This window comes from Dromaius novaehollandiae, chromosome 23, assembly GCF_036370855.1.
Source record: "Dromaius novaehollandiae isolate bDroNov1 chromosome 23, bDroNov1.hap1, whole genome shotgun sequence".
In the NCBI taxonomy this organism is placed as follows: domain Eukaryota; kingdom Metazoa; phylum Chordata; class Aves; order Casuariiformes; family Dromaiidae; genus Dromaius; species Dromaius novaehollandiae.
The window spans coordinates 3639580-3651408 of NC_088120.1; the positions used below are offsets into that span (position 1 = coordinate 3639580).

The 11829-nt window shown below is 43.6% G+C and overlaps 1 protein-coding gene across 1 annotated transcript; it reads left to right on the forward strand.

Annotated features, from left to right (window-relative positions):
• The first annotated feature begins 183 nt into the window (after nt 1–183).
• On the forward strand, nt 184–11782 carry DNAJC8 (DnaJ heat shock protein family (Hsp40) member C8). Its single transcript, XM_064524913.1, has 9 exons — nt 184–331; nt 1582–1683; nt 3191–3247; nt 5050–5116; nt 5724–5818; nt 6462–6533; nt 7337–7428; nt 8444–8519; nt 10989–11782. The coding sequence occupies exons 1-9, from the start codon at nt 263–265 to the stop codon at nt 11109–11111; spliced, it is 753 nt and encodes a 250-aa protein (XP_064380983.1). The 5' UTR covers nt 184–262; the 3' UTR covers nt 11112–11782.
• The last annotated feature ends 47 nt before the right edge of the window (nt 11783–11829 follow it).

Genomic DNA, 11829 nt, shown 5'->3' on the forward strand with positions numbered 1-11829 from the left:
CTCCCGGGGGAGGGGGCTGGGCCTGGCTGAGGGGTCACCGCGCACGGGGAGGGGTCCCTGGGGCACAGCCGCGCGCCCACGCGCAGCGCCGGCGGCCATCGCGCTCCGGGGCCCGGGCGAGGCGCCGGGCAGCAGCCCCGGGGGGCGGGGCCTGTTACCATGGCGCGCCGCGGCGGTCACGTGCCGAGGGGGCCGCCCGCCCTGCCGGGCTTCAGCGTCACGGTCACGTGGGGCGGGCGCGTGGCGTCACGTGGTGGCGGCGATGGCGGCTCCGGCGGAGCACGGGGCGGGGGGCGCTGCCGAGGAGGCGTTCCTCACCTTCTACAGCGAGGTACCGGCGGCGGGGCGAGGCGGAGGCCGGGGGTGGCCGGGCCCGCCCCCCCGGCCGGTGCTCGCCCGCCGCCCGCCCTCGCCCGCCGCCCCTGTCAGCGCTGCGGCCTGGCGGGCCGAGCGGCGCCTGCCCCGCCGCTGCGCGGGGGTCGGGCCCGGCCTTCGTGGGGGGCCCCGCCGGCCTCGGGAGCCGGGTGTCGGCGGGGCGGCGGCGGCGGCAGGCCGCGGGGCTGCTCGGGGCTCCCGGCGGGGAGAGCGGGCCCTCGGTGCCGGGCGCGGCGCTGCTCAGGGGGAGGAACGAGCGGGGCCGGCGGCGAGTGAATAACTGAGCGCGGACGAGGGGCAGGTGCGGGGCTGGTGTGTTTTCAGGCGTTGGGGTGAGTGATTTTCTTCCCAAATTACTGCTGCTGGTGCCTGGGGTTTCTTTCTCCTTTATAAAAGGCTTCTGTTGTGGTTGGTGAAGGGAGTCAAATATTAAGCTGTGCCCTGTCTCGAGGGGTAAATCTGCTGGGAATTGTGTGCTCTACAGTCTTTTTTGTGATCTCCGTGCATAGTGCTTTGTTATGTTACGCAGCTTAGCTTTTCATATGGATAAACTACCATCCTGGTAAGCTACGTGAGGTCCCTTTCCCTTTCTTTTACCCTCTGCTACTCAGTTTGTGCACCACTTGGGCTTATTTAAATGCGCCTGCCCGCAGCTGTTTATTCCTCAAAATAAATGTGAATGCTGAGTATAAACACACTATTTCACTTGGCTTAGTACTATAGAGAACAAAAAGTAAACTGAGCTGAATCAAATAACCTTTGGTCAGAATGAAATCTACTTTTGTACTTGCACCAGTGTGACTTAATGTGTTGAAGGGCCTGTCCCCAATTCTAGGTTAAAAGCAATAGTGGAAGAGGTACCTAAAAAATCATGATGATAGTGCTGGTAAAGCGTCGAAGTAACGTGAGGGGAAAAAAGGTGTAGCTGCTGAACAGGCTATAGGAGAGACACAAAAGTGTTTTCTAAGCTTTTGTTGTTAAAAGGTAATGTTGAAGACACTGTCATGCTATAGAAAAGGGTGAAAAATGTGCCCTGCTGATACTTGAGGAAGTCAGTTTTACTGAGTAGATAGCTACAGGCTTGGGATGAGCAAAATGTTTTGTAAATTGTAGTATAGGATAATGATGACTGTTGCAGTAGTCACTCAGGAAAGCAGTTAAGTACATTCTGATGGTCAGTGAATGAAAGTTTCTTTTGTTTTTCAGGTAAAGCAAATTGAAAAACGAGACTCTGTTTTAACATCAAAAAACCAAATTGACAGGCTGACCCGACCTGGATCTTCCTATTTCAACTTGAACCCCTTTGAGGTTAGTCTGAGCATTTTATTCTTCCTTTTGAGTTGGTATACCAACTTCCTGGTTTATTGGGTACTTATTTCAGTAAAAAGACTAAACATCAGAAAGAAAAAAATTCTCTAGATGTAGATTACTATGATCAAGGCTTACAAAATACAGAAGAACAGAGTATACGTGCTCACTCTTTTTACTATTTGTCGTGGCACAAACTATATTCTTTTGGCAAGCTTCCTTCATGCAACAACACTGAAAGCTTTTGGCAGATAAATGCCTAGTACTTTTGAATGAAAACATTAACAGCTGCAAGTGACATGCTTATCAGGTTCTGTTCCTAACACTTTTGGCTCAGCATTTCTGATTGTGCCTTTTATTTTGGATGTTTGTGCTACTAAATGTGTGTAGTGCATTGAATAACAAAGAGACTCTAACCTTACATACCTTAGAGAGCAGTCTTTGAAGAGTCAAAGGAAGACAGATAGTTCCTTTCCACATTATTATAATTTAATTCTAGTTGCAATCAGTTATAAGTCTGTATAAATCAATATAGAGTCTTAAGTAATTTGAAAGGCTGAGGAAGAGTGGTACATAAAACGTAATCTGATGTTCCACTGGAGCTGGCTTTTCATACGGGTATTTCTTCCTGACAGAATCATCTTCAGTTGCCTTTTTGTATCCTCAGATCCTCAGCTTTTCATAGTCCAATGTAAGGCTGCTCAGTCTATCCAGGTCAGTCAGCAGATTCACCTTGATGTGTTCAGTTATGTGTAGAATCTTATTGACTTGGAGAGTAAATTGTTAAGAAATACATTTAAAAGTAGGCAGTTCCTTTCCTGCAAGGTGTTTGGTGGGTTTTTTTGTTTTGTTTTTTGGTTTTTTTTTTCAGATTATTAGTGTCAGACCTACATACATCTGCACCGAGTTTGCTCAGTTGTTCCTAAGGGCTTTTGGTTCAGTAAATTAATTAACAAAAGAGTTCCTAAAACTCTGCCACATCCCTAAAGATCAGTACCTAGACCAGTGGGTTCATTAATGGAAAACAACCAGTAAAACTCTCCTGTCTTCTCTTAAAATGATAAAATGCATACATTTTTACAAAATAATGCATTTCCTGCCCTAAGTTCTCAGTTATGAGTGATCCAGCAGTGTCTCAAAGCCATCCCTTGCTCTGCTTCCATTTCTGCCAAACTAAGCATTGCTATAGAGCTGGCTGAAGGTTTAAACCAAAGGTGGCTATTTAGGGATGGCAGCAGTCCATACAAAACTCAGGTGTGGAAAGGTCCGTGGGGTAGTCAAGAGAAATGTATTATTGTTGAAAGTAGAATGTCCCAAACATGGTGTCTTCTTACAATGCTTCTTTGCCAATAGGTGAAAATTTATATCCTGAAGCAACTTCCTGATGGGGGGAGCTTTCTGACTTTGTGTCTGTATGCCAGTGAACCAAGCGTTCAGGGCTTGCTGCCAGCAACCTGAAAAATGGAGCCAACCATCAAACTTGCTCTGTTGTCACGGTCTCTTTTAGGTGCTGCAGATGGATCCCGAAGCCACAGATGAAGAGATAAAAAAAAGGTTCCGGCAGGTATTTGGCTTTTGCACTGGAAGCCTTTGGGGGGGGAAAGCAGAAGCGCAGTAAAGATTAGGCAGCTGTGTTTGCAAACAAGTAAAATGGTGGTAAAGCTGTATTTGGATAGATAAGTAGCTTTTTTGCTTTTTTTGCTTTTTTTTTTTTTTTTTTGGAAGATATACATACAACAGTCTTTGTATCAACAATGTCAGAGCTGCAGAAGTGTGTCTGATCCATGCGTGGTGTGCTGCTTTGCCTGTAGAGTGCGTGACTGGGCTAGTACAAATTGATAGGCATGTGTAATCAGTTTGTTCAACATGCTATTACAGCCTAAAGAAAAGGTGAAAATTTATCAGAAATTAACATCTGAGAAAATGTATTTGTCTCAAATATATGGACTGCAGTCCAGAAATATATTTTCTGTGAAGTTTCTTTAATAATTTCAGTGGTCGTTCTTCATCGCTGGGTTACCTGTGACAGCAGCAGCCTTGCTCGCTGACTCTTCTGCATCGTTCTATAGCTTTTTCAGCATAGTAACTGTGGGGTAACCTGCAGAAAAAAACCGAGTTTTGTCTGTGCATCCAGCAAAGAAATACAATGTAAAGAGGGTTGCATTACTCCTACTTCAATTAGTGCAGTAAACATCAAGAGCCAGCTTTAGACAGGAAACTGTGCTGGCCGTCTTGTGCTGACAGATCGACGTTCCTGGTGAGTCGGTTATGGGCTAGAGGAATACTTGAGGAGGGATAGGATAACTTTTTAGTCCTTTGCTGACTTTTCATTTCTGCAAATAATAAATTGGGGCTGCCTTAGCTTCAGGGTGATAGATTATGTTCTGAAGACAATAAGATGAAATAAAGTGCATGAAACTATGTATTGAAGAAATCAAATGCCTAAATACAGAAGGTAGAATAGCTGAAAGGAGGACAAGATACAGGCTATAGCAAACCACTGAGTAAATCAGTAGCATGCTGCTGTTTGGGATGGCAGGCAGACCTTTCCCTGTGAATTAAAGCTGTCGTATGGAGTTCAAGAAGTAATTATTTTGCATTATTCAGCACTGATGAAATTTCAGTTCCAGCCCTATGTCCAGTTTTGAGCATTACAGCAGGAAAGAAGCAGAAAAGCTAGAGTCCAGACGGCAACAGCAAAAATAAGAGGTCTACAAAAAGAATGCTATATGGGGAAAGTCTGAAAGAAGTTTCTTTTTTCCCTGGAAAGGGAAGATGGAGAACATGTGCTCTCTAGTAGTCCATTAGAGGTTGCCATGAGGATGGTAGTGATCAGCGTCCTGTCTCAGCTGGACAAAGTGCAGGAAGGAGTTTTCCTCTTTCAGTAGAGGAGCCTAAGGAGAAATTTACCCATTCTTTAAGTAGTTTAATCTCTGAACAACCTTAGAGATGCTGGAGAACTTCCTTCTTCAGAGGTCTTTCAGTAAAAGGTGAACATCAGTGGAGGCTGATCTTTGTAGATTTCTTTCTTCTTAAGACCAAGGACGTGCAACTTGAGTGACCAAGGGTGTCATATCAGTCCTAGGCTACTGCAGCTCAAGGCTATTTGTATTGCTCTGTAGATCCAAAGCTGCGGTTTTTCTCAGACAGCGTGTTTATAGCCACAGTTGTACTTGATTTTCAGTTAGAAATCTCAGTAAGCCTTTGCTGAGGCAAATGTGTTGTCAGCATATTTGCCTGTTTGCAAAGGAGTGTGATCCCTTAAGATTCTTTCTGTCTGAGACTATTTCCCTCCTCTCACAGAAATCTCTGGAATATTATTTATATTTTAGAATGGTCTTGGTATCAAGATCCTTTCTCTTGCAGTTATCAATATTGGTACATCCGGACAAAAATCAAGATGATGCGGATAGAGCCCAGAAGGCCTTCGAAGGTAATGCTCTCACGCTTCCTTATGGATTGCTGTGTGATAGTAGTTGGTCTGGTATTTTTCTGTAGCTGGTTTAAACAGTTCATTAGGGCTGGAGGCCCCACTGATGGACAGAAGAATTGCTGTAGGGTTGTTTCAGGTGAGGGAGATGTGTAGGGTGGTGTTTCAGCAGCAGAATTTCACTAGGTGGCAGCAATGGCATTGTTAGAGCTTGTGGGGATAAACGGGTCCATAATGTCTATAGATTGTTCAAGAAAAACTGTTTAATTCATGCATTAGATTTTCTGTCCTGTGGTCTTTCAATAAAATTTGTTGGCCTGTGTTTTGTATTACAGCTGGGAGTCATGCAACTTAAACCTACCTCATGACTTCTAACGTTTGTTAGAACTGACACTTTTACCCTACTAACTCCAAAAGGGTGGCTGACAGTCTCTGTCATTACTGTACTCCAAATCTCGTCTGACTAATCAGGGTATTGCTTGCCTAAATATATTAAAAAAATAATAATAAAAAAGCCCGAGGAAGCAAAGTTCAGGTGGTTACAAGTACCAGTCTTGCAATGCCCTGAAAATGTGACTATGATGCTATTAATGTTGATGCTTTTCATTAGCTGTAGATAAAGCATACAAGTTGCTACTAGATCAAGAGCAGAAGAAGAGGGCCTTGGATGTGATACAGGCAGGAAAAGAATATGTGGAACATACTGTAAGTATTCCATATGAACGGCCAGAGGTGGGGTGAGTGGGTCATAAGTCCGTCGTAATTTGCTTTTATTTGTGCACATGTTGTACGTTTAGGTCATTAAAAGGTGAGCTGAGCAAAGTTCTAAACAAAGCTGTGCAACTGGACTGTGAGCGTGAACAAACATGCTTCATCCAAGATTACTGTTGAGCTCAGTGCAGGATAATTCAGTGAAATTCAGTACTTGCAATAATTAGGTTAGACCATATGATCTGACCTAAATATTTCTTTTGAATCTGTGAATGAATGATGCAGATCAAATGTGCGTAGGTGGAAGAAAATAGGTGGTGACAGCAGGAGACTGGGAAATTTTGGGGGAAATGACCTATAAGATAAGGAAAGGAGCTTGGATTACACTAGCCAAGAAGTTAGTTGAGTGATATGAGCAGACTAAAACACAACAAGCTTGAGGTACTAGTGATGTTGTATGTGTCTACCTGGACCTAGGGCCAGGCAGTTTGTATCTAAAATAAAATGTGATCCAAATCAACATCTTGCTGTCATCTCTAGTTCTTACACAATGAACTAGGAATGCAGAAATACTTAAGTACTATGATGGAAGCCCTGCAAAACTTTGTAGACTCTTACTTTTGTTCTTAATCTTTAGGTGAAAGAAAAAAAGAAGCAGCTGAAGAAGGATGGGAAACCTCCCATTGTAGAAGAGGATGATCCTGAAGTTGTAAGTTGCATGCTGTTCAAAGAGGCTGGTTATTGCACTGGAGTTCTGCAGAATGTGTTTCAAGAACTTGTCAAAAAGTCTTTATTAGATTTGCTAAAATTTTGTAAATCCTTTGACTTGCTGAAAAAGAAATTCTGAAAAGTCACTGTGGAAGTGTCATGTGTTAGGTAATATCTGTGTTTTTTAGAAAGCAGTTTAGTGTAAAAAGTAAATTCATCATGAGATTCTGTGGATCCAAGTATTCAAATTCTTTTCATGGAGCAAGTCTTTACTACTTGTGCATCAGTCTTATTTGAATTGAATTTCTTGTTGTAACTGTACATTGAACGCTGGAATTGCGACATTTTTACTGCCAGCAACAGCACATATAGAACCTATAGCAGCATGTGTAATGTGTGCTCTTAATGCCATTCTGTAATAAGAGCTGTCTGAGCTGGTTTTTCTTTACAGCGTTCGAGGATAGATTTGCTGTTCTGCAACCATTTACTCAGAAAAGTATAACATAAGACAGCTGCCCTTTCCCAGTTCCTAGTCTAAAAAAGTCAGCTTCGTGAATACCAAATGGAATGAGTCTTTAGTAGCGTAGTAAGTAGTTGTTTCTAGGTGTCAGGCCCAGAATCTATTCAGCAGTGTTTTATACCATTTCCTATGCCTCTGCTACTAGTTACTATCAAGGCAGGATATGGAGTAATATGGGCATACATATGCTTTACGTTCTTTCTATGCTTCTTACATTCTCACATAAAACAGACTTCTCTAACTGTTACTGTGCATTATTTTGAGACCAGATTTGTGTTTTACAGTTCAAACAGGCTGTATACAAACAGACCATGAAGCTCTTTGCTGAACTGGAAATTAAGAGGAAAGAAAGAGAAGCTAAAGAAATGCATGAAAGGTATGAGCAGCATTCTGTTCGTGCAGTTTAGGCTTTTCTTCACCCCTCCTGTTTCCTCAGAGAAGATTAGAAACCACAGAATCATAGAAAAGCCTAGGTTGGAAGGGACCTCTGGAGATCATCTGGTCCAGCCTTCTGCTGAAAGCAGAGCCTTGGTTTAGGTTATTAAGGTCCTTGTCAAGCTGAGTCCTGACTATTTTCAGCGAGGTAGATTCCACCACTTCTCTGAGCAGCCTATTGGTTGTAGAGCTCTGTGTTTGAGAAGTGCATATTGAAAACCTGACCTCCTGTATTTAAGATACTTACATGTTTGGTATGCTTATGCACTCTGTGGAAGCCAGCCGAAACAGTGAAATGGTGACCTTTTTGCATGTTGCTAGCATGCAAAGAATTGATTTTTAGTTTTAATTAAGTGTAGAAATACCTCTTGGCATGTGTGATCCTGAACTATCTTAGGTGTTTTCATCACATGCTGCTTGAGTGCTTACTGTAGTTGTATTTTTGCACTTCCATAAAGCAGGGCTTTTCTTCTAGTGAGCAATGAAGGCAATCTAGGAGATGGTTGCAGGGCACTGCTTCTAATTACGGATGAAAATGAGGGGGAAAAAAAAATCTCTTATTCTTACCTTGCATGGTAGGTTTGTTACCTTGCATGAGAAATTTATTAACCTCAAAATGTGTGCTCTCGACAATTTTAGAAACTTATCACTGCAGAGGTGAGAGCATGACAAAGGCATCCTACACAAGAGAAGCTTGCTCACTGGTCTAGTATATGCGCACTGTTCGTGGTGCCAAACCACCTTCTCTGCTCACTGCTCACCTCAATTTGAAATAAAATCCTATTTGTTGTGTTGTCTTAGGTGTTTTATGTAGAGTATGTGTATGTATCTCTTCCGATAAGCACTTTAATCTGACAAGCAATCAGAAGAGCTTTCCGGGATGTTTTGAGAGCATTACATATTTTTTTAATGTAGATGCTTGTGGGTTCGTAACTTCTTTGTGATCTGCCTTCCAGGAAACGGCAGAGGGAAGAGGAAATTGAGGCACAAGAGAAGGCTAAACGAGAGCGAGAATGGCAAAAGAACTTTGAGGTAATCGGCAGCTTAGCTGGATGCCACGTACAGGAGGGGCCTCAGCAATTCTCAGCCATGCTGTAGGGAATACCCCTAGAGGAAAGAGAAGCTTCTTGGCTGCAGGTTCTATAAGATAATTTAAGTAGCCGTATAGTAAAAGATCCCGCAAAAGCGTTGGTTTTGTCTTTATATGTGGAGAAGAACCTGTGGATATGGCTTTGATATCACCTTTCTAGAAACAGGGATCTGGTAGATTAAGGGGTAGTATTTTTCAACTTTGTTAGCAGTTTATTCTTATCACAAGGCAGAAATTTAAATTATTTAGCCCTGGTCACTGGTGACGAGCAACATTTAATCTGGCAGCTATTCAGTCACTGATGTGGACTGAGTTGGTACTTTTCAGTCTGATTGCTAACACCTACATAATCTGTATCTGATAAGAGTATCAAAGATCTGAATGAGTGTTGATTCCCTTGGGCCCCTTCCACCCTGTATCTAAGCCACTATCTTGTGGTGGCTGCACTGTTGTTCTAGAGAAAAAGTGTCAAATCTACAGCCTGCCAAAATAGTTGATGTGGCCTGCAACTCTTCCTTCATTACACAGCAGAGGTGCACTCCCATGACAGGAAACTACATGGTAGGGTTGCAGGAAAGAAGCTAATGAGTGTGGAAGACCTAATGAAAAGAATCAGCTACGTTGTTCATTTAACCCACAGTCTGATCCCAGTCCATGACTGAGAAGCCTTGAAGAAAGAGGGCATCTGGGAGAGCAGTGTATGAGCTGGGCTGCCATCCTGTGGAAAGTGGTCAGCTAGGATTTTGCTGGAGGCTCAGTTGGAAAGAGTTTGTGTGTTTATGTGCTATATAACAGGAATGCAGGAAGCTGGATGTTCTGGAAAACACTGAATCTACTGCGCGTGTATAATGCTGCTGCGTTGAGTGTTTTCACTATGGGTATTGTCATGTAATAGGAGAGAGGTAAACGTGTGCTACTTGCCTTGCTGCTGGCAGAAGTTCTGTGGCCAGCCTGGCAGGACAGGTTGCATATCATCGCTGTAGGGATGCAGTGAAGGTTAGAAGCTGAGGGCATGTGTGCAGACATCACAAGCAGATAACAATGGACCAAACAGAGAATCTACTGTGCTGTTGAAGTACCTGTGTTTCCTCAGCCATTCCTAGACAGCTGAACCACTGCGCTTGCAAGTGTCTTCTCCAGCCTTGCCAGTGGCTATTTAATCTGTGTGAAAAGACCATTTCAAAGCTAGGTGTTAATGTTGAAAATCGACTGTATGAATACATAAGAATAGGAAGCTTATTGGTGCTAGTGACTGTGGCAGGGAGAGGATAATTAAAGACAAAATAGCATATGAATTCTTGGCTGTTCCTGTATGTGTGCTGATTCTTGTTTCAGAGAATAAGAATTCTGAGACAGTAGTTCTGCGTCTGTCTCAGTTAAAAACAAAAAAACCCCTCTTCCTTCAAGGTGCTCACACTGCACCTCTGCATTGTTCTTCTATGGTTCCCTGCTCCTGTTTTTTTGATTCCAGTCCTTTGTCTGCATATTGCATTCTAGTTCTGTTCAGCTCTCCTCTCTCTTTACCCCAAAGATGAGTAGAGGTGTAGGTTTCCTCCCTTGCATGTGTTCTGCAGCACTTATAAATGCTCATAGGAATATTCCATCATTCAAGTTCTTGTCTGCTGTTTCTAGGAGCTATTCATAGGCTGCTCTGAAAGCTGAATCATGTCTTGGTCTACCACAGAAGGAGCAGGTTAGAATATCCAGTTTCACCCACCCCATCCCAAAACAAGAGGGTTAGAACAGAAGTTGCCATGTAGCTTCATCCCTAGTAAAGGTGTGATCCTGCCCTGGGGGAAGGATGGATGCGAGTGAGGTAGACAGCTATATTAGGCAGAGCCCATATACAGCTGCATACAGCAGTTCAGGAAAGGTTTCTGCTGCTGCTCCCCTGATAGGCAAGGGAGAAAAGAGTGCAACTGAGACCTTTTCTTACTGCCTCTTTGTGATAAGGCCTGGGGCAAGAAGCATGAGAGAAGACAGCAGCGCACTTCCTTTCTCTCTTATTTCTCCCTGCCTTCAAGCTGCAGCACAAACAGAGGTGTCACAAAGATGTGAGACAGAGTAAGGAAATGGCAAGTTCTAGGCTGACAGATTAGGAACATCCATTGGAGATGAGGTTTCTTGTTTGCTTAGCAGAACAGAGGATTCGGTAGGCTATAGTCTGCACTGCACATCCCAAGCTGGTTGCTTCTGAAACAAGAAAACAACATGCTACTTATATTGGTGTTTGTAAGCTCAGTTGTACCTCCACTGCTCTGGCACTTCACACTGTCTGTATGTCCCGGCTGCCAGAGTGCTACGTGCTGGGTAAGAGGAAAATTGTTACTGATCTCTTGAAAATGGCGCACACAGCCTGTTCTCTGACTCTTGCTCTTGTTAACCCTCCCCTTGCTCTCTGTTGTCCCCAGGAAAGTCGGGATGGTCGTGTGGACAGTTGGAGAAATTTCCAGGCAAATACAAAGGGGAAGAAAGAAAAGAAAAACAGGACCTTCCTGAGACCTCCCAAAGTAAAAATGGAGCAGCGTGAATGATCCTGGCAGCACTGCCCAAGTGCAGCTCCTCAGTCCCCTCCCTGCTTTTAAGGACTCATTGGCACCTAGAGTAAGAATAGCTTTTTAGTAGACTGTTTGTTTCCAGTACAATTAATTATTGGTCAAAGTATTTTTTGTACTCTGTCCATTTGAACTAGGGCCATAATATGACCTTGGCCAGGAACCCGCTATGCATAGAACACTTGGCTTAGGAGGGTCCGTCATTATTGCTGTCCTGTTTGTCTGCTGCCCTGTAACTCGATGTTTTGTACTTCACAGAGATTGTGCTGTTTCACCTCTTTCATTTCTAGTTTGAGAGCTGAACAAAATGTCTGAAATGCATCAGTACCTTTCCAGGCGTCGTCTTTCTCAGCAAGTCCAGCTTTGGAAAGGTCCGAACTGGCTCTGGGAATATGCTTCCAGCACTGTGCAGTGCAGCTGACCTGCAGTTAAACAGGCTGCAGCTCCTCACTGAACTCAGTGGTGCTTGGAAGACATCACCCCTACCCCCACCCCCGAGATCTGATTTCCAAACTAAAATCCCAGCTCTCAGGCTTAGAGTTCTGTTAATCTCGGACGAGCTGGTCACATCCTGTAAAGAAAAAGTAACTTCTCTTGATTAATAGTTAGTTGCAATGGTCTGTATGTAAAATAAATTTTTACCCAAGTTATCAGGTTCTTGCTTAGAATTATTCAAAGATGCAACTGTAAGGGTGTG